General features: G+C 47.9%; 2 protein-coding genes across 11 annotated transcripts in view; one reads left to right on the top strand and one right to left on the bottom strand.

Moving 5' to 3' along the window:
• The window catches only part of RGS8 (regulator of G protein signaling 8), a 33,599-nt gene extending 20,729 nt beyond the window's left edge, over positions 1-12,870 (top strand). For all 10 annotated transcript variants that reach the window (XM_073216876.1, XM_017648663.3, XM_037021084.2 and 7 more), the window contains 2 exons: positions 10,638-10,804; positions 11,963-12,870. In XM_073216876.1, coding sequence (XP_073072977.1) covers positions 10,638-10,804; positions 11,963-12,145 — 350 coding nt within the window. In that variant the 3' untranslated portion in view covers positions 12,146-12,870. The remainder of the gene's footprint in view (positions 1-10,637; positions 10,805-11,962) is intronic.
• DHX9 (DExH-box helicase 9) overlaps positions 1-25,862 on the bottom strand; it is a 260,921-nt gene that overhangs the window by 206,281 nt on the left and 28,778 nt on the right. The window lies entirely within an intron of this gene.

The raw sequence follows: 25,862 nt of genomic DNA, 5'->3' as shown, positions 1-25,862 counted from the left end.
GTCCAGCTTTTAGTGGGACATTCCGTCCAGAACTTTGAATCAATTCTTCCCTTCCTCCCTCCCTTTTTCCTTCCTTTGTTTTTCTGGACATAAATGTTGGATTCATTCTGGTTTTAAATAGAGGTATTGACAGTTCCTTCCGCCTCCCCTGCCCTTCTTTATGCCCGGTCCCTCCCCTGGTCCCTCCCCTGGATGACAGACCTCCTCTCCTTGGGCATGATGTGGTCCTTGGCATTGTTTTGTTATTGGCTTGGAGCATGGAGCTGACCTGGCCCCACCAGGCCCATGGAAAGCCAGGCAGGTGGACAGCACAGGTGAAAGATCTTTTATGGACCCTGAGAAAAGGAGGCCAATTGAGGAGCTTTTAGTTTTTCAAAATTAGCCCCTCTGGGGATAGGGATTGAGATAAAGAAAAATATAATGACTTGACCTGGTTACGTAGCAAGCAAGCAGAAAACCCCAAATAAGCAAACACTAAAATGATCAGCTCATGGAAGTCCTGAATTATGTATTCAAGTGGCCTTGACTCTAGAATATACAATTTAACAATCAGGCTCCATTTACCCCACAGTCCTCCCCACATCCCTTTCCAAGCCAAAAGTTTCTAGAACAGTGTTACTTGAAATGAGATCCTAGGAAAGCAGCCATGGCAGCAGCTGGGAGCTTGTGAGAAATGAAAATCCTTGTGGCCTGTGTCAGACCCACTGAATCAGAATCTCAGGGGGTGGAGCCTGGTGGTTTGTTTCTCCCCAAGCCCTCCAGTAATATTTAAGCTTGAAAAGCACTGCTCTAAAACACAAGGAAGCGAAACTGAATCGAGCATCGTGGTGGGCCAGGTGGTCTGTGATTTTCAAGAAACACTAAAGACTCTGCGGCAGCTTTCAAAGTTCTGGCAGTGCATCATGTTGATGGTACATTGTCCATGTATGTGGCAGGTTCCACATATATAGCAGGTAGGGAGGAGGATGTTCCCAGTAAATAGACAAATATGGCAGGTGTGTGTCCTGGATAAACTGAGGATCAGAGTTAGAAAGAGATGTGTGAAGCAGAGATGGCTGGAAAGGAAACTCCTCTTTCTCCTTGCCATAATTTTTACTTGCACTCAGGAATGTGGGTGCATTTAGCCGTTACCTAAACAGTGCTTGGAATATATCGGGTGACTATTAAGAGCTTGGTGAAGAAGGATTGAATGAACACAACTGTACAGGCCTCTAACACCCGTTGTGTCACTTACCAGCTCTGTGACATTTTGGTAAGTTATAGGTAGGGATTTCTTTTTATAAACCTCACTTGTCTTTAAAAGGCAAATGGCAAGACTTACTCTGTACAGCTGTTGTGAGGAGTAAATGGGATTGTGGTTGTGAAATGCTGAGCATGACGACTTGTACATAGAGGGACTCCTTAAAGGATAACATTTTAATTATTTTGTTATAACACAACATTATATTTGTTGAAAAAACATATATTTCATGCTTCCTGTATCCTAGAGATGGCATCAGCTTTGTGTTCACACAGGCAGCTTGAGGCTGAGCAGGGGATGGGTGGGGATATTAGACTCATAGGTGGGCTTTATTGAAATTCCATAGTACCTCACCCTTCTGTCTCATGAGATTTTGGCATCCCTTCCTCATCCCTTCCCAATTCCCCTCAGCATATGTGAGAAAATCCCTCTGAGGATGTAGTTTTTAAAAGCCCAGTCGGTGAATCTGGTATGTTCCCTCTTTGAGAGTCTCTGAAGTATTTTTACATTCAACCAACTAGACAAATATCCCTGGACACTTAATTTTTTAAATCATTCAGGCTACAGATTGGTGTATGTGGGGTTTTATAGCACTTCTCTTGTATTGAAGGACTCACTTATGAATGCCAAAATTTCATCCTGTGAGGGGTGCATCTCCTTTATGTCCCCTTTAATAGAGAACTCCTTGCTAATTTCCTACGAGAGTTGTGAATACAGACTCTAGGCTGTTTCTCTCTGTTACTGGACTCAGCTTCTGCTGGATAAACTAGGAAAGAACATTGAAATAGGAGGAGTTCTAAGATGCAGCTGTCCTTAGTCTTCTGCTAGGATGTCCTAGGAATGAGACATTAGAGCCTCACCATTTCCTTGTATCCATCATAAGACTTGGTCATAGGATCTTTCATGTCCTTTCTGGCTCAAAGATTTTACCAGTTGTCAAGTCCTACTACTGTTATCACATATCATCTTGCTGCGTATATACTAACAAAGTGGAAATCATTGAAGAAAATTATGTGAATCACAAGACTGAAGTACAATAAGCAGATCAGTTGCTTGCCAGTAAATGTCAGTAGTTGGAAATAGTTTGTTCTCTAAGTAACTTCCCTACCTAATTCTTGCTTAGCCCCAGTTATGTGTTTATAAACATTTATTTTATAGTAAACACAAAAGAAAGGCTTTGATCCTAATTCTATCCTCATCATAAATTTCAAATAAGTGAACTTGGTTCTGAATCTGAGAGATTTTTGACTTCACTAGTAGTATATGCATCCTAGATTTTGTAAGTGTATTTTCCACTCCTACTCTCTCTCTGACCTTGGAACCCACTCACCAGTTTTTTTTTTGCACTTGATCAGGGATGTGAGAGGACTCTGGTCTTTGGGACAGTACTCTGGAAAACACAGGACTCAAAAACACCAAAAAAGTTTCACGTGATCTTGTAACTGAGCCAGGGAACTTAGCCTCAAGTCCATCCCCACGCCAACTAAATCAGGGCTCCTGGACCTTGAACCATTACCTAAGAGCCACCCTCTTTGCTGTACCAGCTGCACTGCTCATTCATAGTGACCCAGTTTCTTGTCTTACGTAAGCGTGCTGCATCAAAGAACTAGAGGGAGAATGCCGGCAGCAGGCAGCATGGGCGGCCACTGGCGTGTTCTTGAAGATTCTGTGCATGCTCAGGAGGATGCCAACATTCTGCCCAGTGTTCCAGGAATTCTGGACACGAGTCTTGCTTTTCCTGCTCCTAGATAGATAGCCGCTAATCACGAAAAATGTGTAATGTTCTTAGAGCCTTGACTTCTTCGAGTGTCAAAATGAAATGATAAAATGAAAAGAAATGAAACAAAAATGAAAAATTTCTCACCCATTTGTCTGACCTGTTCACCACCCACCACCCTTTAAGTGACCAGGATTGCTATTAGAAATATTGTGTTCTGTATGATGACTCTTTAAGACACTGAAATATAAGCATAAAGGTCACTCACCGTGTGAGTTCACCTCATCCCTCCGCAGGGCCCGTGTGGAGCAAGCATGTTAGGACCTGCCTCTCACAGGTGCAGAGAAGTCAGCATCTTGCCCAAGGTCACACCTAGCTAGTGTGTCAAAGCCAGGACATCCCATGCACAATAGCTTCAGGGGTCAGACAGAAGTCACTCTTTCCAGCTGCCTGGAATCTGCGGGGCAGGGGGACTCGGTTTGCTGAGGGTCTGGGAGGGAGCAGGGTCGGTGGTGCCTGGAACTTGGGTGGGGGAAGCATAGACAATGCAAAGCAGGTCACACTGAGCGATGCCAGTATATGCTGGTAGCCTTTCAGAGACAAACTGGCATCCTTTACTGTGTCCAGCCAAGCAGAAGGGAAGGAGAGGTGGAGAGAAGGGAAAGGTGGAAGGAGGGGCGGAAAGGGACAGCAGACAGAGACAGGGAGAGAGGCCAATGAATGCTTGCAGGGAAGGGGCGGGGGTGATAGAAGTGGGTGGATGGAATGCAGGTGGGAAGAAGAATCCCGCTGGCTCTGGCCCCAGGCAATTCCTTTGCTAGGCAGCAAGCAGGAAAGGTGGGCCAGGTGGGGGGACACGTGGTCTGTGCTCAGGAGCTGGCTGCCACTGTCTGCTCTGGGGAAGGGAGGGGCTCCTGCAGTCGTGGGGGTCTCCACCCCTTTTTCACTGCCACTGGTCCCAGGTGATGTTCTCTTCGCACTGTGACCATCCTCGGCCTTGTTCAGAGCGGCCCTGGGAATGCAAAAGATGGGGAGAGATGGGGCTGGGCGGGGGGGGGGGGGTGAGCAGAGGAGGAGGGCCTCAGGCGGGCACAGTCTGCAGGCTTTGAGAGCTTTGCAGGTTGTTTCTGCTGCAGTCTGTTCTCCAGAACCACTGATCCTCAGGTCCAGCCCCTCCCAGGCCTTTCTCCGCTCCCTCCCATCTCTCTTCTGGCTCTTCCCTTAAATTCCATGGCAAATTTCAAGTGCCATATTTTGTTTGGTTTGCCCTCCAGCTCCCTCTGAGGCCTGCCCTGGAAATGCAGGCGACCACATTTTGGGCGGAGGCTGCCTGAAAGAGCGCATCTTTCCCTGGTCACTCAGCCACATTATAGCATCCCCAGGCCACGGTGGAGGCATGTGATTGCTCTGTGAGGCACCCCACACCTCCAGAGGATATTTAGGGTGGTTGTCAACACTGAGGGAAAGAAGAGAGTGAAGGCGGACTCCTGGTGGTTGGTGGCACCTTGTGGCCTCAGGCATCACAGCACAAGGTGATGGCAGGTGTCCTCCTGTGGGACAGGTCGGTGAGCCAAACATCACTCTTGCTCTCTTGCGGCGTATTCTCGGTGTGACTGTCTGGTGTGGAGTCCTTGCCCGTCCCTCCCTTGGATGATGTGAGGCCTGTCAGTGATCCGCAGAGAAGAGACAGGCAGGATGGGCTGTGAGTCACACAGACGTAAATCCACCACAGCATCTTACTGGCCAAGAGACGTTTAACTGTAACTCTTCAAGTCTCACTTCCCTTATTTGTGAAAGACATTTCCATAAGAGCTAATGTTTCTTGTCTGCTTACAAGGAGCTTCAGGGCATTCTCCATGGATTGCCTTGTTTCATCTTCATAACAACCTAATGCAGTAAATCCTGGTATTATTCCCATTTTACAGATGACAAACGTGGGCTTCAGGATGTTAAGGCACTTCCCAAGGTCAGACAGGACTCAAACCCAGGCCGTCTGACTCCAGAACCACTGCCTTGGTAACAGTTGGTGTGAGGATCTATGTAGACTGGACAACCTGGCCAGTACGTAGATATGTAGAACTCGGCCTGGGTAAGTCCTTCATGTATGATGGTGATGACATTCAAAGGAGGATGGAAACAATCAGCTGAGAGCTCTGTCTCGATGCAGGTATGGCTAAGTTGCAAAAAGGGCCCAGGGCAGAGGGCTGACTACCCAGGGAGAGTTCATCATATCCAACCCCCAACTTCACAGGTGAGGATACTGCAATCCAGTGAAGCTGAATGTGTTGGCCCAGGTCACAGAGCTAATTACAGGCCCCACTCTGGTCAGAACTGATGCTCCGGCCTGAGACAGTGGTGCTCCGGCCCCAGGTGGGACCCACAGGCTTGGCTGCTTCAATGAAGCTGCCAGACAATCGCCAGCTGGGTTCAGTGCTTATTTTACTTCAAATCCCCATCCTGAATTCATCCCAAATGCTTTCAGTGTTAATGCAACTGAATTCTGTTGCCCAGGCCCACCCTCGTCTCTGTGTTGTTTTACTTTCAGATGTGTCTCCACCTTCCTCCATGACTTTTCTTTTTCTCTCACCTCACCTGTTGCCATCAGTCCTGGGAACGTCACCCTCCGTGGCTCCCTGGTCCTGCACTGCCATGGTGCTGCCTCCCTCCCCTCCCCACACCTCCAGCTGTCACTGGTGCAGGCCTCCTCTGGGCCCAGCCACCGTGTAGAGCTGAGGCTGGGCCATAGGCTCACGTACCAATGCTGGCGTTGTAGTTTGGCGTCCCTGCCACTCACTAACTGTGTGACCTTGGGCAAGTTATTTAACTTCTCTAAGCTTCATTTTTCTCTCTAGAAAATGGGAAAACTATCAGGACCTATGCTGTAACTTTGCTATGAGGGGTAAATGCCATAAAGTTCACAAAGCATTTGGTCCATGCCTGGTGAGATCTCAGGGCTTGATAAATGCCCATGGTGGTTATTTAAAAAAATTCCTTCTCTACCTTTGGCTTCTTTTTTTTTTTTAAACCTCCCCTTTATCCTCCTTCTCCCCTTCTTCTATGTCCCAACTGCTGGATCCTAAATCCTTGCTCTTCTCCAGGTCCAAAGTTCATTTGCCAGCCTGGAACCAAAGACCATCCTTTTTTTGAATGAGTGATGGGTGCACCCCAAAACTTAAAGTTCTTGCTCCCTTCCTGTGCATCGTAATAACCCTCTCCAGGAACTAACATCTAGAGCTTCACAATTGTTTGCCTGTTTTTTTTGAATCATGCTTCTATTCATTGTTCCAAAGTAGCTGTTCCAAACCCTTTCCACTCTCAGGCGTCCCCACTACAGCACACACTATACTTGTAATTATTCAACCAATTATTTTAAATTATTGCTTCACATCTGTTGCACTGGGTTAGCTTGCCAGTTCTGTGAGGTGACAACTTCATCTGACTTACTCATACCACATCCTCAAAACCTTGCACATGGAGACAGATCGCCTTCTGGGGAGTCACCCAAAATGAATAAAGAAGATCAAGGCTGTTCAGCTTGATAGATCTCACATATGTCCCTTCCCTGACCATTTCTCCTTATCTTCACCCACTCCCTGTCCCTCTTTTTTTGACTTTAAGGAAGACAAGTTCTTCCACTTCCCCTCGGTCCCTCTCCTGCTCTAGGATTCGCCTTCCCTAGACACTGTTCTTTGGTCTCTGTCACCTCTCTCTCCTCTCATTCCTTTCCTTCTGCCTGCAACCACATCTTGCTTTGCAGTCCCGTGGACCTGGAAGGGGAACATGGTTCTGGTTAGCTGTGTAACTGGGAGCTGTACTTGACTTCTCCAAGCTTTCACGTGGACAATGAGAGTGATACTATCTCTGGATCACCATCGTTGTGGAAATAAATTGAGCTGCTGTTTTAAAATCCCCCCAAAGCATGGCCTATAATAAATAAATAAAATTGCCTGCTCCGAATCCTAAATAAATTAATAAGAATAAAACCCTACCTCCTAGGTCATATCACCTTTTCCAGCCAAAATCAGATCAGACACAGACACCTTCATTTTCTTGCACCCAAACTAGAAATTTCCCTGCATCCGCATGCGGCCTTTCCTCTTTCCATCATAATTCTGTTCTCGGGTCTGTTTCTTTTCTCTTCTTAGGGGCAACATTTTATCAATTAAACTCTGTCTTTAACTTGAACTCCTTTTACTTAGCTAGTCTTTACTGAGTAGACCAACATTCGAACATATTCAAGACTATCTTACCAAAAACACAAAAACAAAAAACAAACAAAAGAACCCCCAAAGACTCTCTTTCCTAACCTCCTATTTCCCTCCAGCTCTGCTGCTCCTTCTCCCCCCCTTCTTGCAGGAGACATCTGAATGAACTGCTTCTGCTTCCCTTCACTCACCACCACACCCACCACAGTGTGGCTGGGGCCCCCTTGCCCCACTCAAACTCTTCCTGCCAATGGCTGCTGAGCCTTGTCCCTGAATCTGATGACCTCTTCTCAGACCATATCTAGCTGGACCTCCAGGTAGCACTGGACACAGTGGCCACTTCCCCCTCCTTGAAATGTTCACTCCCCTGCCCTGTGCAGTGCTGGGTTATCTCTGGCTCTGTCATGCCCTCTCGATGTATGTTTATCCTGTAAATAGGTATAATCATGCTATGTTTTAAAAATTATTAGTAGTAGTAAACACTGGTCTTACTAAACGATTTCTAATCACGCAAACCAGATTTCTTAATTCTAGGCTTAAGCCTGGGCCTTCGCCTTGCGGTCCCCCCTTCCTGCAGTTCTCCGTCTTCCCTTTCCTTCGTTCCCTGAGCTTCCTTCTGCTCAACGTCACAGCTCAGCTGAGGACACTCTTTCTCCTGCCATCTTCCCCTGCTCCCTCAGGTCTGGCCCTGCCACCCCTCCTGGGTACTTTCACAGCAACCTGCGCTTTCCCTATCTTACTGCTTATCATATACACCATAATTCCCATAATTATGTTTTCTTGGCTCAAATTGCCTTTTCATTGCCAGTTCTGGGAGAGCTTAATTGTGCCTGTGTAAAGCACCTAGAAGAATGCTTGAGTAAATGCATGAATAAATGAGTGAATGAATGGAGATGGCATTATTGTTGCGTTGGATTGGGAGTTAGTAAACGTTTTTTTTAAATGGTACCTGTTGTTTAATTGCGTGAGCTCAGTTACTTACTTCCATGAGCTCAGTCAAGCCACTTCTCTAAGCATTAGTTTCCTCATCTATAAAATGGGAAGAAGGAAAGCAACACTCCTGAGGCATGAGAGCACTTTTGCAGGTATTAGCTTTTTTAACCCACACAAAGATGCAACCAAGTTGAGACTTAGATGCAAGGAGATAATGCCTGTGCCTTGTCTAGCAGGGGACCAGGCGATTTCCTTAGCAGGGCCATCTTCACCAGTACCACCAGGGAGGACAGAAAGGGGATTTGCTTTCTTTCCCTGTAACTAGACTCAACTTGCTCACAAGTGCCTATTTTTGCTTAGTGGGAAACAAAACAAAATCTAACACCAACCAACAAACTAAAGGTATTTATTACTTCAATGTATCTATACTAGTTTAAAAACAAGAGGCTTTTGCAAGTTCCTGTTTCAGGTCCCTTCAAATTTCCTCTTTTAGTTAAGTGCACAGTGTTTTAGGGTCTCATCCCCCTGCTCTTCCTTTCCATAGCTGCCCTGGCTGCAGTGGAAAGGAGGCAGGAGCAGGCCTCTTGCCTGTGGCCCTTTGGTCCTCCCTGTGTTCACTGACAGTGTCCATGGCTCATGTTATGGGGGACTGGCTGCTGCTCAGAGGCTGCCTTGCTGAACCAGCCCCGTCTGGCTCTCACGTGCAGTGAGTCTCCTTGGAGGTTTCAACAGCTCCAGGTGGCTTTCCATCTGACCTCTGCCCCTGCTACAGGACCCCTTCTGCAGTGGCAATCTCCCGGCAGACAGGCTCTCAAATCAAAGTTCCGTGGAACCTGGAAAAACTTCTGGATCTCCTCTATGAGATAAGGGGTGGCAATAAAAGCACCAACAGAGGATTTTATGGGCATGGATTTTTATGATTTGTTCTCTGATGTATCCCAAGACTTTGCTTTGTATATTAGTAGATTAAAATGTGTGTTGAAGTGAATGAATGATTCTCAGGCCATATCTTTGCCTAATCATTGCCATGTCACTGTTCTCCTTGTCTTAGAGTTTAGGTGACCATGTGTCCGGCTCTTTGCCTGTGGTGGTCATAGTTTATGCCCACTGTCCCCATGTAATTAGCAGAAGTGCCCCTCTTCATTCTAAAAATGTCCTGGCTTGGGTAATGAATTTCATGGCCACCCTTACTTTTTGCTAAACACTTTAATTTCAGGTCTCCAAGCTTAGATTTCTTTGTGATTTAAACTTAGCTCTGGGAGTTTCACCAAAATTCTTTCCTCTCTCAAGTTCCTGGCTCTTGCAATGAAATGTTTTGGCTTTTATGACTATTGTCTGAGCATGGGCATTAAAACGTCTGTTCTGAAGACAAAGATATACAATGACTTTTTAATTAGGAGAAAGAAAAATGTTTCAGGAAAGTAAAAACAAACATTTAAATATGTCAACAGCATGGTGCCAGCCAGCCATGAAATGATCTTGGGCAGCACACTGCCCTGGAAGATACTGGGCAACTTCAGATACTCAGGCAATCCCATTAACCAGAATTAGGAACTGTTAACATATTGCCCATCTAACAAATTTTGGAAAAGACGTAAAATATAGCCAGAGTCTTTTTTAACCAATGCCCTCACTTTTTTATTCTAGGCTGCATCTATCCTGCTCCTGAGGATGGTCTGTAGAAAAATACAGTTCTTATCTGATTAGAGGAGAAGGTGTTAAGGGTTAAGACATTTATGAAATATATTTTAAAATAAAGCCACTAACTGAATGCATAGACTATTAATGAACATTTTTTCCATTTCCAAATCTATGTGGTAACTGCTCATCTTATTCTGATTGGAGGCTCAGTTTGGCAATATGCATGACAGTGATTCATAAAAATGAAAGGGCACATTAATTGTTAAATCATTCGGTAGAAAAATTATAATTAATCTTAATTAAAACTATAATTTGATAGGCAAGATCTTCTAAAATAAAGGACTTATGGAATAATATGGGGCTTCAAAGATTTTTTAAAAGGAATTGGGAACCCGGTCTGTGTAATAGAATGGCATTACTGACTGAATTTTAGTGGGGTGTTTACTTGCAAACACTTTCCAGGTAGTAGAGAAGGATTTACTCTGAGGCATTCACACCCTCCTGTAGTCGGTCTTGTAACAGATGTTTTTCAGGGAGGGAATGAATTGCATATATTACTGGCCTAATTAGAAACACAGGCTCACCAGTAGACCCAGGGGACAGCCAACTCAGCATTGGGGGATAGGCAGTGGCCACTGAGGGCTGATTGGAAATGACCAGGACTTCGCATTGTCATTATTACTGTGGCATCCCAAGCATTTCTCCCTAATAGCACCATAACCCCTGAAGAAGAAGCATGGCTTGCCTCTGAGGGTACCTGTGTGGTTAAAGACTGGAATCTTCAAGAGGATGTGTAGAAGTGGTGGGGTTGGACAACCAGGGCTGCTGTCTTGCTTCTACAGTTCTCGAGCCTAAGTCACTTCCTATCTGTGTTCCTTTCTACCTCCCTCTACATCCACAGATGGGGTGGCTGCATTCCGCGCCTTCTTGAAGACGGAGTTCAGCGAGGAGAACCTGGAGTTCTGGCTGGCCTGTGAGGAGTTCAAGAAGACCAGGTCAACTGCAAAACTGGTCTCCAAGGCGCACAGGATCTTTGAGGAGTTTGTGGATGTGCAGGCTCCGAGGGAGGTGTGTTGAGATTGGCAAGCATCTTGTCAGACCTCTACCCACAGCTCCTGGCTCACATCTCTCCTGGGTGGGGCTGTGAGCCAGGCTTGATGGGGACTTTCTTCCAAACTGAGCCTCACTGCTCTGATGGCTCTAGATGAAAAAGGGATCATTTTTAAGGTGCAGAGCCCAGAGTTTCCATAAAAGGAGCTCTATCGGGAGTGCTTTAGCTGTCTGTCAGTTAAACACGTACCAGCTGGAGCTGTGTCTATAGGGATTCTGCAGGGATAGATGTCCCTGAAGCCATGTTAGTCTTCCTAGGGGAAGGCAGCATGGCTTAATGGAATGAGCATCTACTTTGGAATCTTGTTCCAATCTCAGCAACACCACTTGCTGGCTGGGTCAAGTTACCTAGCCTCTCTGAATCACATCTTCCCACATGTAAAAGGGGATAATATAATTGACCTTTCAAGACTACTTTGAATATTATGGATAAAGCATCGATGCAATATTTGTCACTGTTTAGGAATGAGTAATTATAGTCTTTTCTGTTAATTTATACTAATTTGCTATCATTATTTATAATACTAAAATGAATTCCTATCCACTGCTTTTCTGAGCCACACAATAGAGTTTGGGAGGGTTTCATAAAAGAAAAATATTTGCTATCTATGAGTTGAGGTGCATCGCACACCTAGAACTCTTCAATTACGCTTTGACTTGAAACACAGAAGGTCTTTGGCCCGGTGGCCAGATGCTGCAGTCTCTTGCTTAGAACAGAGATGTACATTCTGATCATAGTCTCTCTCTCTGGGGCATTTGTTTCCTTAGTAGTTAAGAAAGAACAAGAGGGCATGCTTCCTTTAGGGAATCCCATTAATATTTATCTCCAGTCTAATTCTTTGCCTGACATTGTAAAGACCCCTAGCTTCTGAGTTAAGGAACTGGGGTTCTTGCCGTGGCTCTGTTACCAACTTTTCATACTACTTTAGATGAGCTTTTCAGTATCTCTTTTCTTTGGTGTCCTTCTTTAAGAATTGAGATGAAGACTATCTGGTCTTTGGACCTCAGAGGATTCTTGCTGGTATCACAAGGGATGACCTTCATGAAAGCAGTTTGGACCTGCTAGGACCTTGGCCCTTGAGGGCTTGTGACCATGCTCTCTTTCTGTGTCTCCAGGTAAACATAGACTTCCAGACTCGAGAAGCCACGAGGAAGAACATGCAAGAACCATCCCTGACTTGCTTTGACCAAGCCCAGGGAAAAGTACACAGCCTCATGGAGAAAGACTCCTACCCCAGGTTCCTGAGGTCCAAAATGTACTTAGATTTGCTGTCCCAAAGCCAGAGGAGGCTCAGTTAGACCTCAGATGGAGACTCGTGGAGATCGCCAGCTTTCCCCCTCTGTTTGCTGCCCAGACCATATCTAATGTGAAATGTCATAGGTGTTCAAAAGCAGTGGTAGGTTGGGAGGCTGGGGGTGACAAAAGGATGAAGGGCCATTCCAAAGTGTGATCCAGCCACTGGAGCATGGACTCTATTCTGTTCGCCCATGTTTGTGTTTTGGTGAGTGGTAGCACCTTGCCGCTGTCACCCTTCTCTGGGTCAGCAGCTTGCCCCCCATAATGCCCTGGGTCATCCCCATTGAGAAGGCAGATCTGCTATGCTGGGCTAATCTGTAAATAATGCAAATGCAGTTTCCACCAATTCCATGCCCTCCTCAGATAGGATTCCTGACTCTCCAACTCGTTTTATGCCCCTGTGAGGAATATCTGGAAGACTCTGGCTCACATTTGTGATTTGCTCTCACAATGTAATGGCCAGTCTGGGTGCTGGGACTTTGCAGTTTAGGAGAGAGGACTCTGTGGAATCCCAGGTTTCTAGCACTGACATTGACAGGTGGCCTCTGGGAAAAGGGGCAAATGCTATGGAGTTGGCTGTTTTTTCCATTTCCATTGGACCAGTGTGAAAAGCTGTGATCACTGCCCATCTTAGACTATGAAATTCACAAAACTACCCTACCCTTGAAATTCCAGAAAGGGTCTTGGGAGATACCCTTCATGACTTCTGATATGGAGCTGCTTTTCAGAGAGAGCTTGCAAATCTTCCTCAGTTCTACCAAGAAGTTTTCTAGAAGTCGGATGACCAGGTTATGGAGCACCAGTAGACTTTTGTGCAAGGGGCACCATGTAATCTTTCTGTTGCTTAATGTAGTCTTTGCCCTTGCTGCCTTGTGGCATCATTCATCACTGATACCTTAGAATGACAGACTTCTTGGCAAAGGGAGGTGAATTCTCACAGCATGGACAGCTCTCATGGTGCCTAATACTTTCCCCATCTCTCCCCATCCCCTCTTCCATGCAAGTCATGTAATTATGATGGGGGAGAATGGGAACTGGGCTGTGACTCTCTTTCCAGCTTGCTTCTTGGGAGCATGCCTTCTTAGAAAGGTTCCTCTTATGAGGACCACCTTGGCTATTCAGCAACTTCCTTCTTGATCTCTGACCTTTTGGAATTGAACATGGAACAGGAGGTGATGCTAAGATCACTGTGAACAACTGGTTGTGGAGAATCTTCTTAAAATACTTTCATGATACCCTGAGGCTGCTTTTGGAAATGGGCCAGGAAACTCTTCCTGGAGGATGAATGCAATGCAATCTAGCTGCCTAGGAAAAAGCTGGACTTCAGTACAAGATTATAGTGCCAAGGAAATGAATCCTCAGCAGAGAGACCAGAAAGTGGACGAGGAGTCCAGAAGAGGCTGGTCTCCAGGTGGACCAAGTCCCAGAGAATGTGGTGACAGTACTATTGGGATCATTCACAGCTGATGGATTTGGATTCATTACAGGTCTCCAAAGTGATCAGCTTGACTAAATGAAACAACTCATGATTAGGCATAAGCTCTGGAGTGCAGGTGACTGAGACGTGGGCTGAAGCATTCTCCCTTTGTGGAGTGATGGGCCTTTCTAGCTCTATGGGGGGCCCCAGTGTTTGCATTCCTGCCATAACTTCCTGGACCTCTTCTTTCCTTGGCTACAGCTAGGCCAGGCCAAAACGGCTCTTGAGTCCCTCTGCCGTGAGGGTCCCCTGCCCTCCCAAGACACACTGCATCTGTGGGTGAGGGTTGCTGTGCCCCTGTGCACTATCAAGGAGAGCAAGCACACATGCCACCTGGCCCTCACACCGAAGAGACCTGTGGAATTTCCTGCTCAAGAACTCTAAAGCCTCAAGTGGGTGTTCCCAGTTAGATCAGGTAGTATTCCCCTGCCCTTAATGGTTAAAAAAAAAAAAAAATTCTTAGCTAAAGCTGCCAGAATTAATTGAATGATCAAATTCTCAAACAGGGTATTTTAAACATTGTTTACATATGAAATGTACATTTGCTGCCAACTCTACTGTCAAATATGAGGTGCATGTAAATTGGAATGGCACAGAGTCACGCAAAAAGGAAACCTTCTAAGAGGGGCCTTTTTTTTTTTTTAACCACTTCCATTCTCCCCAGGAGAAAAGTCTGAACAAGTGTGTTGTGTGGTGGCCTCACACAGGGCATGGAGGTCTTGCCAACTATTGGTGGAATGAAGGCTGCAGGTGGCAGTGCCATGGCTCCGGGATGTCCTCCCACAACTGGAAGGTGTGAAGGACCAAGCCTGGGTATCCAGAATTTTGCTGCTCAGTGAGGGTGTGTGGGCGTGTGTCTGTGTGTACAGGAATACGATGGCTATATTTATGGTACCCCTGTGGAGTGTGTGTGTGTGTGTGTGTGTGTGTGTGTGTGTGTGAGGCCATTGTGAGCACTGGACTAGTGCACCACAGAGATGGTCTTCCTATGGGGTGGAGCTCTCCTCCCAGCCTTCATGTGTCCTGCTTCCCACAAAAGGCATACAGCTCTCTTCTCGGATGTCTACTTTCAGGCACTTGGGGCATGCCAACCCAGATTTTGGTCTGTGATAAAACAAAGAAAAATGTTTACAACATCTAAGCAATATCCAAGCATACCTCATCCCTGACCATCCATGCCTCCCGATCCTGTCCCCTCTCCCATTTTCTCTTCCACAAGCCCTCGTCTACCCCATTAGGTAGGCACCCACAGGTACCACTTCTTCTATTTGATGTCTTCCTTTGCTTCTCATGCTGGGTTTGTGCCACAGGTGCCCTCTGGGCTGGCAGCTTGCTCTGCGCCTGGACCTTTGAAGACCCTGGGCAAGCCAGGGAGGTAGGCCACGTAGAGCTGTGACTTAGGTCTGCTCTCCATTCCTGAGTGGCCTTTCAGCCCCATTTGAGTGTTAACAGTTTTTAAGGCTGGTGTGAGACCTCCTCCTGGTGTGCTGTGCCAAGCGACTAAAACAGTCCATGACAACCACTCACAGCCTGGGCACCTCTGGGCTGAGGAAAGATCCTCTGAGAGCTGTTCATTATTAACCTAGAGCATGCCCAGAGATCACCGGGAAAGCCCGGTGCCAGTGCTAATTCCCAGGTACCATAACCGGAGATGTCAACCCAATAGACCTGGGGTGGGACCCAGAAAGCTGCATTTTTAATAAACCCCCCAGGTGTGTAGTGGCCTGTGGACTGTACTTTGAAAAAAGACAGAGACAGTGGTCTAAGAATGGTTCTTACCCTTGGCTATTCACTGGAATCACTTGGGGAGGTTAAAAAACCCCAATGTCCAGGACCTACCCAAGAATAGCTTGACTGGGACCCAGTATTTTTGAAGCAACATAGGTGATTCCAGCGGACAGCTGAGGTTAGGAAGCACTGGCCAGAGGCGTGAGGAATACAGCTGCCCCTGTGTGAGGCTCAGAGGTGCGGGCCAAGAGGGTGGGGGACGTGAGCTGGCACAACACCCAGGAAGCTGCCAGTCCTGAGTCTGACTCTTGGGGTGGCTGCCTCTGTGCCCCCTCAGTCTGACTTGCTCCTCTGGCAGAGAAATGTTCCTGCCCCAGCCACCTGCATTGTTGGGCAGGGGGTGTGCCAGGGTGGGGAGCTGAAGGCGTCTTGATTGAGAGAGGTTTGGCCATGCCTCCCAAGCTTGTTCTCAGTGCTTCCTCCAAGCTTGCCTTCCCCGCTGCCTCCCTCATTTGTTCATTTTCATGCACTCTTGTGTTGGGCCATTTCATGTCAGGCTGTGCCTCCATCCCCAAGGCCACGAGACATGGTAGCTGGAACTCAGCTAGTGGATGAACGACGGGTGGTAGTAATAATCGTGGTGGCAGGAGAACTTCCAAATGTTCAGGGGAGGGCGTCACCTCCTGGGAGTATCAAGCTCTCTGAGGCTTTCTTTTCTAAGGCCACAGCAGGGTTTCAGTTGCTGCTCCAAGTCCTCCCGGTTCCCTCTTTGGTCTCAGGCTGGAGGGGTAGCTGGAAAGTTCCTAGTTGATTCTGTTCTCTGGTGCTCTCCCCAGAACTGCTGCTCTGAATAAACCAAAGCTGTGAAATGGCCTCAGTAGGCCTGGGGGTTCTGATGCTTTGTGCCCTGGACTGTAAGGGAAAAGGCATGAACTCCCTGTGCTGAACGCTGGGGGCAGGTGGGAATGGGGAAGGTGGAAGAGGAAGGAGTTGGGGGGTGGGGTGCAAAACAAGCAGCCAATGTGATGTGTGCTTCTCCATGAGCCAGGTGGGAGAGGTGACAGGTGGCCCATTCAGAGGCAGGATGGTCTCCCATCAAAGAGTCTGCCCACGGCTCCCCTGACCCTGTCTGTGCCCATTTCCAAGCAAGACAGAAGAGTTAAGATTTTCCATCCAAGGCTGTCCTTCAGTCGCTCAAGTGCCAGCCCTCTTTAAATCTGCATCCTTCCGTGTTAGAAGCAAGAGAGATGGCAGAGTCGCCCCTGATGTTGAGAGCCGGTGCCACTGTGCTAGTTAACATGAGACTGTGCAGGAAGAAGCCAAGAGCAGAGATGTCTTCCTGTCCCTGGGCCTCTCGGGACTCCACGAGGTTCTGTGGACCAAGACGGCAGACCAGGATGGGGCCATGGCCTTCCCAGGTTTGGGGTCCAGTCCTCTCAAAAAACTGTATCCTTCTTGATTCTTACTCCCCATTGACCCTTCTGCTTCCTCTCCTCTGCCAGGTGTGGAAAAGGTGGCTGGGCTCAGCACGCACTCCGACCACGGTAGCATTAGCTGAGTCACGTGGCATGTGCAACAGGTTTGTAATCGCTCATCTGCCCTATAAACCACTTGGTTGATGGAGTGCTTATTGAATTGTCTCATTACCATGCGAAGTGGAATCATGTCATTCACCTTTACTATAAACAAGGCTGTGAGAACATAATAAACAGAACCTGAATACGCTCCCCTTCGCTCTCTGCCCACATTTCTGGCTGGCTGACTCTTTATGAGGAAACACTTCATCTAACACATGGACTCCCAAGTGGGGTGTTGGGGGCACGTGGCCTCACTCCGGCAGAGGCTGGTGCGGTAGAAATGGGAAGAGAATGGTTTGAGATGAATGTGGGGGTGGAGAGTGATTTTGTGTTATGAGAGTGGCTTTGAAACTGTAAAGTGCTATACAGACACAAGGTGGTGTTTCTATTAGTACCTCCTACTGCTTGGAAATGCAGGGAGAGGAAAGGTTTGTGTGTTTGCTCAGCTGGAGCAATCTGAAAATGGACTGGGTTGATCTTCCTTATGACTGTGCCTTACTTTAGACAATAATTGGTGCATCCCTGAAAAGTGTGCACATTAGTCACTAAATCCTTGGGTATTTCTGGTGATCGGGTCTCATGGGGAGGCCGAAGGAGAATGAGGTACAGTATCTGTGAGCACAGACTCAATTTTCAGCTGGGGTGATAAGATAGTGATATATAAAAGATTAATAATCCAAATAAGCAAAATGCACCATAGAAAGTCTGTCTTTAAAGGAAAGCTAATGTTTCTTCAAAGGTGAATGCTCTGGGCTAAATGGAAAAGCCTTTTGTAATACAAACAATGACCCCCAAATTCCTGCTCTGTGGACCAGGCCCTGAGCAGTGGCTCCGCAGGCCTGCTGCTGGGGAGGGGATACGGTTTAGCTCCTCTCCTCACTCTCCTCCTGCCCCTATTGCCTTCTGGGTTTCTGACCCCTCCAGGACTGAGAGGAGCACACCGGATGCCTGTGCCTTTGGGGACAGGCCTGGGCAGACTCTGGTGGGTCCCTCCCGGGTTCCTTGGAGACCGTGCCTCTGGGGAGTCCCTCCCCCCAGCTCTCCCTATCTGGGCACAGTTGTCCCTCCTCCGGTTAGTGGCTTTGCCTCCCGGTGCTTCAGTGTCTCTCTGCTGCCGGCTGCATGCCCCCCAGTGATGCCCTTTTGAACAGCTTCTCTGGTGGCCCCATGCCAGTCTCATTACCTCAGAGGCCCACAAGTGACCCGTTGGGAGCAGTTGGGTCTTACTTGCCTCTGAAGTTTTGCCCATTTGCTCTGCAGCCAGAGCTCCCAGTCAGTCCACTACTCATGTTTTCAATTTTCCAGGCTAGAGTCATGTTCCCAAGCATCGGGGGGCACATGTTCAGCTCTCCAAGGGACCCAGTGCACCTGCTCTCCCTGGGAGTGAGGCAAGAGGCAGGCACTCAGCCCGCTGTGAGTGGGGTGGACCTCAGAGTGCAGCAGAGCTCTCTGCAAACACCTTCACAGATGCTCTGCACCCCTAATCTGTTTCTGGGTGGGATAGGTTTCAAGTGCCCCTCATTGGTTCTCTACTCACTCCCTGTAGTGTTTGCTTGGTCTGAATCCCTTTGGGTCTGAGATCTATTTCCTAGTCCTTGACAGAAGCCACTTACAGATGGAAAACTCTTAATGCTATGCTGGATATCTCATTAACACTCAGGAAATGTGGAAAGAAAACAAGCAAAGTCCCTTCTGCTCCTATTGTCTATACCAACAAGGTGACAGCCATGGTCAGAGGAAAACAAAAGAGCACACACTGATATAACTCTGTCCTGTGGATACATTTCTTAGTTGGGGCCTTTCCTTGCCCAGGACGTGTGGGACAGAGCACAGCTGGAGGTTGGAGGGAAGGGTGGGGATCTACAGTGGATGCTGCCTGCCTGTCCATGCCTCGTTCTGCAGCACAGAGGAGGATCTGGGCCCACCACGCCATGTCACAGCTCCATGCCCAGCCGTGGAAACAGGAAGTCATGAGCCCAAGAAAAGTGTCTTTGACCAAGGTTTCATCTTCCTGTTAACCTGGATTCTGACACTAGACTCTCTCAGTTGGAACCCCAGCAAGTTGTGTAGTCCTAGGACAGTTGTTTCCCTGTGTGCCTCAGTTTTCTCATCTCTTAAGCCAAAATAATAACAGAGTCAGCCATTTGAAGCATTGGTCAACATTACGTAAGTTAACAAGGAAGACAGCTGAGCCTGATACCCGGGACATAACGCAGCCCACGGTGTAAGCTGCTGGTATCTTCTCTCACACCAGGATCACCAGCACTCAGGCCAGCACCCCCACTCAGAGCCCACTTGCTTCTTGGTTGAAAGCAACTGGAAACACTCTATGCGCATGTTTTAGGATCAGTGTTCCCGCTTCCCTGCTAAACCATAAACTCCCCAAAGGCAGAGACCGTCTGCCTCCTCCCCTGTTCTAGTCCCTAAGTATTTACTGAAAGGATATTGTATCTATAAATGTTTTTGAGCATCTCTTATAGATTAGGCCCTTGGATATATCGGAGGTGGAGGCAAGAAATGTATAACCTGGGCTCTCAAAGAATTCACCTGACTCTTCCAGGAACTTAACCCTTCACAAGTGTTGACACAAGGCCTTACCAAGTGAGTGGTACGGAGGGCAAGTGGCTGCATACGCAGAAGCGGCAATACCCATAGAAACCACTTAAGAGCCAGGAACTTTGCCAAGTCATTTAGATGCTTCACCTAGTCAAATCCCCACAACAGTTCAATGTGGTGGTGTATTGGCTTGTTGGAGCCCCCCACAGCTGGGGGCTTAAACAACAGAAATGTATTTTCTTACACTCCTGGAGGCTGGGAGTCCAAGGTCAAGGTGCAGGCAGGATTAATTTTTTTGAAGGCCTTTCTCCTTGGCTTACAGAGGGTCACCTTCTTGCTGTGTCCTCCCACAGTCTTTCCTACACCCCTGGTGTCTCTTCTTCTTCGTGGAATGAGAATTATCAGGCTGGATTACGGCTTCCCCAAACAGCCTCATTTGAACTTAATCACCGCTCTGAAAACCTATTTCCAAATAAAGTCACATTCTGAGATACTGGGGTTCAGGCTGGCAACATACAAATTTTTGGGGAGACACAATTCAGACCGTAACAGGTAGATACTGTAACTGGTTATCATCCCCACATACAGATGAGGAAACAAGCACAGGGAACTTAGTAACCCTGTACCTTCCCGAGGTCACACTACCTGTAGGTGGCAGGATCTGGATTTAGAATCCTGGCTCTGTAAATCCCAACAGGGGCTCTTAGCCCCTGCTATGATGTGCCCCAGAAGGGAATGCAGGGGTGGGGTGGTGAGTGTGGGTGTCTGGGAGGGAGGGGCCGCCGGAGCTGAACTGCTCGCAGGCTGGGAAGGATGCATGTACACACCAGTGCAGGTGAGTTAGAGGTGAGGGCACAGGACTCAGTTGTCTGTCTTTTGTTTGCTCAGAAATCTGAGCTCCTAGGGAAGCTGGAGGCCCATGGAATATGATGGTGACTAAAAGACATGTTGTCACACCTGCTAAAAATTGGATTAGCCAATTATTGGCCCGAGCTATTCCCTAGCTGCGCGTTCAGGAGCAGTAAGCTTTGTTTTGTTTCTGCCCCGCACTGTGTGCTCTCTCTGCGTTAGGACAGTCAGTCCGTGGCCATCCCCCGCTGCACAGTGCAGCCATCATTCTTCTGGGGGGCAGAGTCGAAGCTCAGCCACAGCCTGGGGACAAGTTTTGGCTCCATCTCCTGCATCTGCTATGGAGCAAGCACATCCATGGAGTGCAGGCTCCGGGCATGCCCTCGCCGTGGAGGGAGAGAGAGCCCCATCTGCTTAGGCCCTAAGACCAGCCTGGCAGGTGCCCAAAGGGGCAGGGGCTCTCCTCCCGGTCACACGGGGGGAAGGAACGTGGGGATTTGGATGTATGTGCAGGCCTGAGACTTAACCCTGATGCTGTTGCCTAGTCCGTGTATGTGACCCCGGGGGGAAGGAATTTAGCCTCTCCTAGCCTCTGTTTTCTTATTAGCCCAAGTGGGGTAATAATACCCACAATTCCAGGCAGGGTGGCTATGAGCATTAGGGATGATACATGCAAAGTACTTGGGGCAGATGCTGGTCTGTGTAGGTGCTCAAAAAATAGTAGCTCAAAGCACTGGAAATCCAGACCCTGGTTTGCAGACTTCCCAATACAAGGTCTCTCCTCTGGGGGTCAGAACCTGTCATGGAGCTGTTGGCAGCAGGAAGTCTATGGAGATAGGTTGAATGTAAGCTGTACTTATGGAAAAACAGGCCTCTGTTGCTAGAAACCAAACTAGGTGCCTTTCATTCAGGAGGGCACTCTGCCCTGGCCAGGGTGTTAAGACCACTCTTGCATGAGCTAAATACAACACTGTTATGCAGGCTTTCAATGAGACAATGCCACACTTAAAATGCGAAGAAATTAACTGAATTTTGAATTGTTAGAGTTAAAAAAAATCCCTGCGTCTTTCAAAACCAGGGAAACTGGTCTGCACTCCTGGCATGCCATGGTCTAATTTACGCTGGGTCGAGTATTATACTTTGACTTGTCTTTGGAGAAACACAGGAAACATAACTGGCGTAGACAGTCTCACTGGAGGTGCAGAGTGTGTAAGTGGCTCTGGAGTAGATTACAACGGAGGCTGCCTTAACTACAGAGTCCCTGTGTGTAGGTTTGCTGGGATTATTAAGAGAAATGACTTTAATCATGTGTTTTAAAAATAAATCAACAGGGTTTTCCAGTAAGGGCTTTATCAGGTCAGTTGTAACCGCAGATGATTTATATGCGTAGCTCTATAGGGCCTCGGTTGGCAGAATCTCCCAAGGGAGAGGCAAGGAGCGGAGATTTGCTGGGAAGGGGGCTTTGGACCTTATGCATCATGATCACCTGAAATCACAGAAGCCCCAGAGGCAGGAGCACTGCTGGGTCGAGGCCAACTTCCTCTCCTTGCCTCACAGGCAGACAGGGAGTCGACGCCTGGGGAGATGAATATGGGGCAATTACCTGTAAGTAACACAGCCTGGCCTGGATGAAGTGGGGAGAGGCCCAGTGAAGCTTGAACCTGGGCCAGAGGGCAAACAGGTTTGCTTTCCCTGCTCAGGGGTGGCAGCTGCTAAGTAAAGGGACCTTCCACGAAAGAAGGGAGCTAGTGCCTATAGGCACCAGAGTAGCTGCGGGGCCCTCAGCTCCCCACTGGCAAATGGCCCTTTACAGGCAGCTCTGCAGAGGGACTTGACTTAGCCAGGAGGAAACATTCTCATGCAGAGGGGTGGCATCTGGGCCTGCTCTGTGGCCATGGAGACAATCTTGCTCCGTCTAGGGAGCAGCTGTCGGCCACCTGCTCACCAGCCTGGGTTGAGCCTTCTTTGAGCAGGAGCGAGGGAGACTGGCCTCTAGAATAAAGGATGCATTCAGTGCCGCCTACCCGGCCCATTAGCTTCAGGAGATGAGCCCTGAGTGGGATGCGGTGGCCCCCACGCCTGTCTTGTGCCCCGCCTCAGCACACTGGCAGCTGTCCCGTCTCCCCCATCAGCTGGCCTTTTTGTCTCAGCAGCACCTGCCCCTGTCCCACTTCCCTGTCCCTGAGGAAACATCTGTCCCACGGCCAGCCAGGCGAGCAGCAGGCTGGACAGAGGCCACTGCAGAAAGATTTGGGGGCTTCAGCTCACTTTCCTTGGCTTTCCACAGGACACATGCAGCTTACCCTGCAGGCCCCAGTGCAGAGCCAACTGCCTTTGCTTGTGTGTAAGGGTTTTATAGGGTCAAAGAGCAGGGAGATACTCTAAACCTGTAGAAGAAAACACTGTGTGTACACATCTACCACCAATCGAGAAAGGGAGGAAAGAAACAGACTCGAGGTGAGGAGGCCACACATCCTATAACCACTGAATTGGAGCAGAGAACTTGATGGAGGGGGGCGGTGCTCAGTTCTCGATTGCTATTTTTGAAGTGCTTACTATACATCCATGCTCTACAAACATTTTCTTTCCTTTTTCCTCACCAGCACAGGCCAGGGCTATCCCTGCTGTGTGTGGTTTTTAAACTGAGATAAAACTGACAGAACATTTTGCCTGTTTCAAGTATGCCACATAATGATTCAACATTTGTCAAATGATCCCCATAGTAAGTCTAGTCACAATCCACCACCACATGTAGTTACAAGTTCTTTTATTCTTATGATGAAAACTTTTAAGATCTATCCTCTTAAGCAACTTTCCAATATGCACTAGAGTATTATTACCTACCATCATCAGACTGGATAGCACATCCCCCGGATTTGTTATTTTATAACTGGGAGTTACCAGGGTTTCCTTGTTTAATCCTCATCACAGCCCGATGAAGCAGGCATTATTCCACTTTACAGAAAGGGATATGAGGCTCTGAAGGGATACCGGCCGTTTCCCTGGGAGAATAGCAGGAGGGGCTGCAGACTGTGTGTGTCTGATTCTAGCACCAAGCTCTTAGCCATGGTCTACAACCTCCTGCACTGCGCTTTGCCTTCCCGAACGAGACTTCTCCAGAGCATTGCATCTGAGAGGGAGCCAGGCCATTTACTGAACTTTTCATCTGTTGTTCATTTTCTTTCTCTTCTTAACTGGAGTATGAGCTCTCAAAGAGCAAGAGCCTCTTCTGACACATCTGGGCAGGCACCCTGTGTGCAGGGCACTTCCAGGATACCCAGCAAACATCTGAAAGCTGCTTGCTACTCCCAGGCCCCCCCACCCCCCCGGGCTGCCTTCCTGCTGGGATGATGTCCTGGCTGTCTATCTGGAAGGGCTTCAATATGAGAGTTTTTCTAACTGGGACCCACATTCCTTCTCCCAGTCTCCCTTAAAACCTTTTTCCAATTCAATTAGAAGGTGAAGGTGCGGGGTGGTGGGGAGATCTGTGGCCTTGGGCAAGAGTGAGGCCTTGGTCCAGGGGAACAGGATCTGTGCCTGGAGGCCCCCCGGGAAGGCTTTTATAGGTCCTGCCCTTACTTAAATGTACACAGATCTGTGAATTCTGTAAGCCTGGGGAGTGAACAGCTGCTCTGCCCAGGGCATATTTGCCTGGTAATTCGAATTTTTATTTGAATGCCCATCTGCCCTCCCTGACTCCAGAGTGCAGCTGCTGGGAGCGTTTCCCCTTCCTGTGGCCTGTGCCTGTGGCCCTGTGGCCTGGCTCAGCAGGTGGGATGATTAGATGGCTCTGTGGGTGGCCTCACCCTGTAGTGAAGCCCGAGGTGGGGGTGGGGCAGGCGGGGCCAGAGGCAGTGGGGAGGGAGGAGGCAGAGTGGGAACAGCAGGGGAGGCTCTGCTAGGGTGCGCGGGTCTGGGAGCACTCATCCAGTGGGAGGGGGGGGTCCCTGGGGACAGGCTGCTTCTGAAATCCAGAAAGTTCTGCCACTTCCATAACAAAACAGCCCTGGGGATTAAAGGACCAGGTGACTCTTCATCCAGAATCCAGGCCAGAGCTTCTCCCAACCACTCACAGTAGCTTCCCAGGCTCAGCCCAGGTCTGGGCACATGGGGACTGTTATACAAAGTGCTCAAGACACTCAGTAAACAGAAGCTCTTGACTCAAGATAACACCATAAAATGTAAAGTTTCCTCAATAACTCCATAAAATGTATAGTTTCCTTATTAGTCTGATTGCCTCCTATATTTCCTGTCCCCCACTTTTTCCTCACCTTCTGTTCTTCTTAGCAGTTCTGAATTTAAACCCTGAATCTGGTGATTTACTAGCTGTGTGATCTAGAACAGCTTCCTTAACCTCTCTGAGCCCCCATTTCCTCACCTGTAAAATGGGCCCAATGTTTCCACTCCTATATATAAAAATCTCAGAAACATTCCTACACCTGGACACAGAAAACATGCACTAGAGTGTTCTTCATAGCACTGTTTGCAATAGCAAAAGACTATAGACACCATACAAAAGGCCCTCAAAAGAAGAATGGATAAATTGTGGCACATTCACACAATGTAATATTATATTGCTATGAAAGTGAATGGTCTACAGTGGTACCGCAGTAACCACCTGGATGAGTCTTAGCAAAATAATGTTAAGCTAAAAAAGCAAGTCATTTTATTAAAATTTAAATATAACCCAAATATACAATATATTTTATGGTTTCCACATATATGCAATAAAACTGAAAAAGACAAGGAAATAAACAGGACAGGGTTGGCCTGGGTAAGAGGAGGTAGGGGAGGGTGGGGAAGGAACATGTGAGTAGATGTCAGTTATCAGGGCTCTAATTCTTGGGTAGGATGTAAGGTCAAAGGTGTTCACCGTAACACTAAAATAAGTGATTACAAAAAAAATAAATAATTGAGACCTAAGCATGGATCAATAAGGACAGTATGAAGTGAATCAAGGATTATAAAGATGGATTCTATTCTGTGCACTGAGGTTCATTAAAAATGTGATTGCAGGATTGTACTAAATGAGATAGTGTTTGTAACAGCCTCCTAATGTACTACCTGGCATTCAGTAGATATTCCGAAAAATTAAGTTAATCTCTCAGGTTGTCCAGCCAACCATGGACATTATCTTGTTCTCCATAAATCAGGATACTTAGAGCTGCGATTCTTTAGGGCGGAATCCTAAATCACTCACTGATTTCCTTCTGCTTCTTTCCTCTGCTCTCCTGTCACTCCTCAGAGAGCACATAAAGCTTCTCTATCCTCTGTCTCTAAGTTATGGGGGCAATATACAGGAGAAGGCTTTGCCATGGCCAGTCCCCCAGGGACCTGTTGCTTTCCTACATGCCCTGCAGTCTATCAGTGGATGAAAAGGACAAGACCCAACTCCTAAACCTGGGAAGCTTCTGCAGGTGAAAGGGGCACATGGCTGGTGGTGCTCAGAGAGGAGAGACACTGAAGTGATCGGTAAAATTCTAGAAGGATGCTGGAGGAGGGGCCTGGGGTCGCTCCTGGAGTAGCATCTGT

The sequence above is a fragment of the Manis javanica genome, chromosome 11 (assembly GCF_040802235.1).
Source record: "Manis javanica isolate MJ-LG chromosome 11, MJ_LKY, whole genome shotgun sequence".
NCBI lineage: Eukaryota > Metazoa > Chordata > Mammalia > Pholidota > Manidae > Manis > Manis javanica.
The sequence above is the reverse complement of the archived record's forward strand: the minus strand, read 5'-3'. Positions and strand labels throughout refer to the sequence as shown.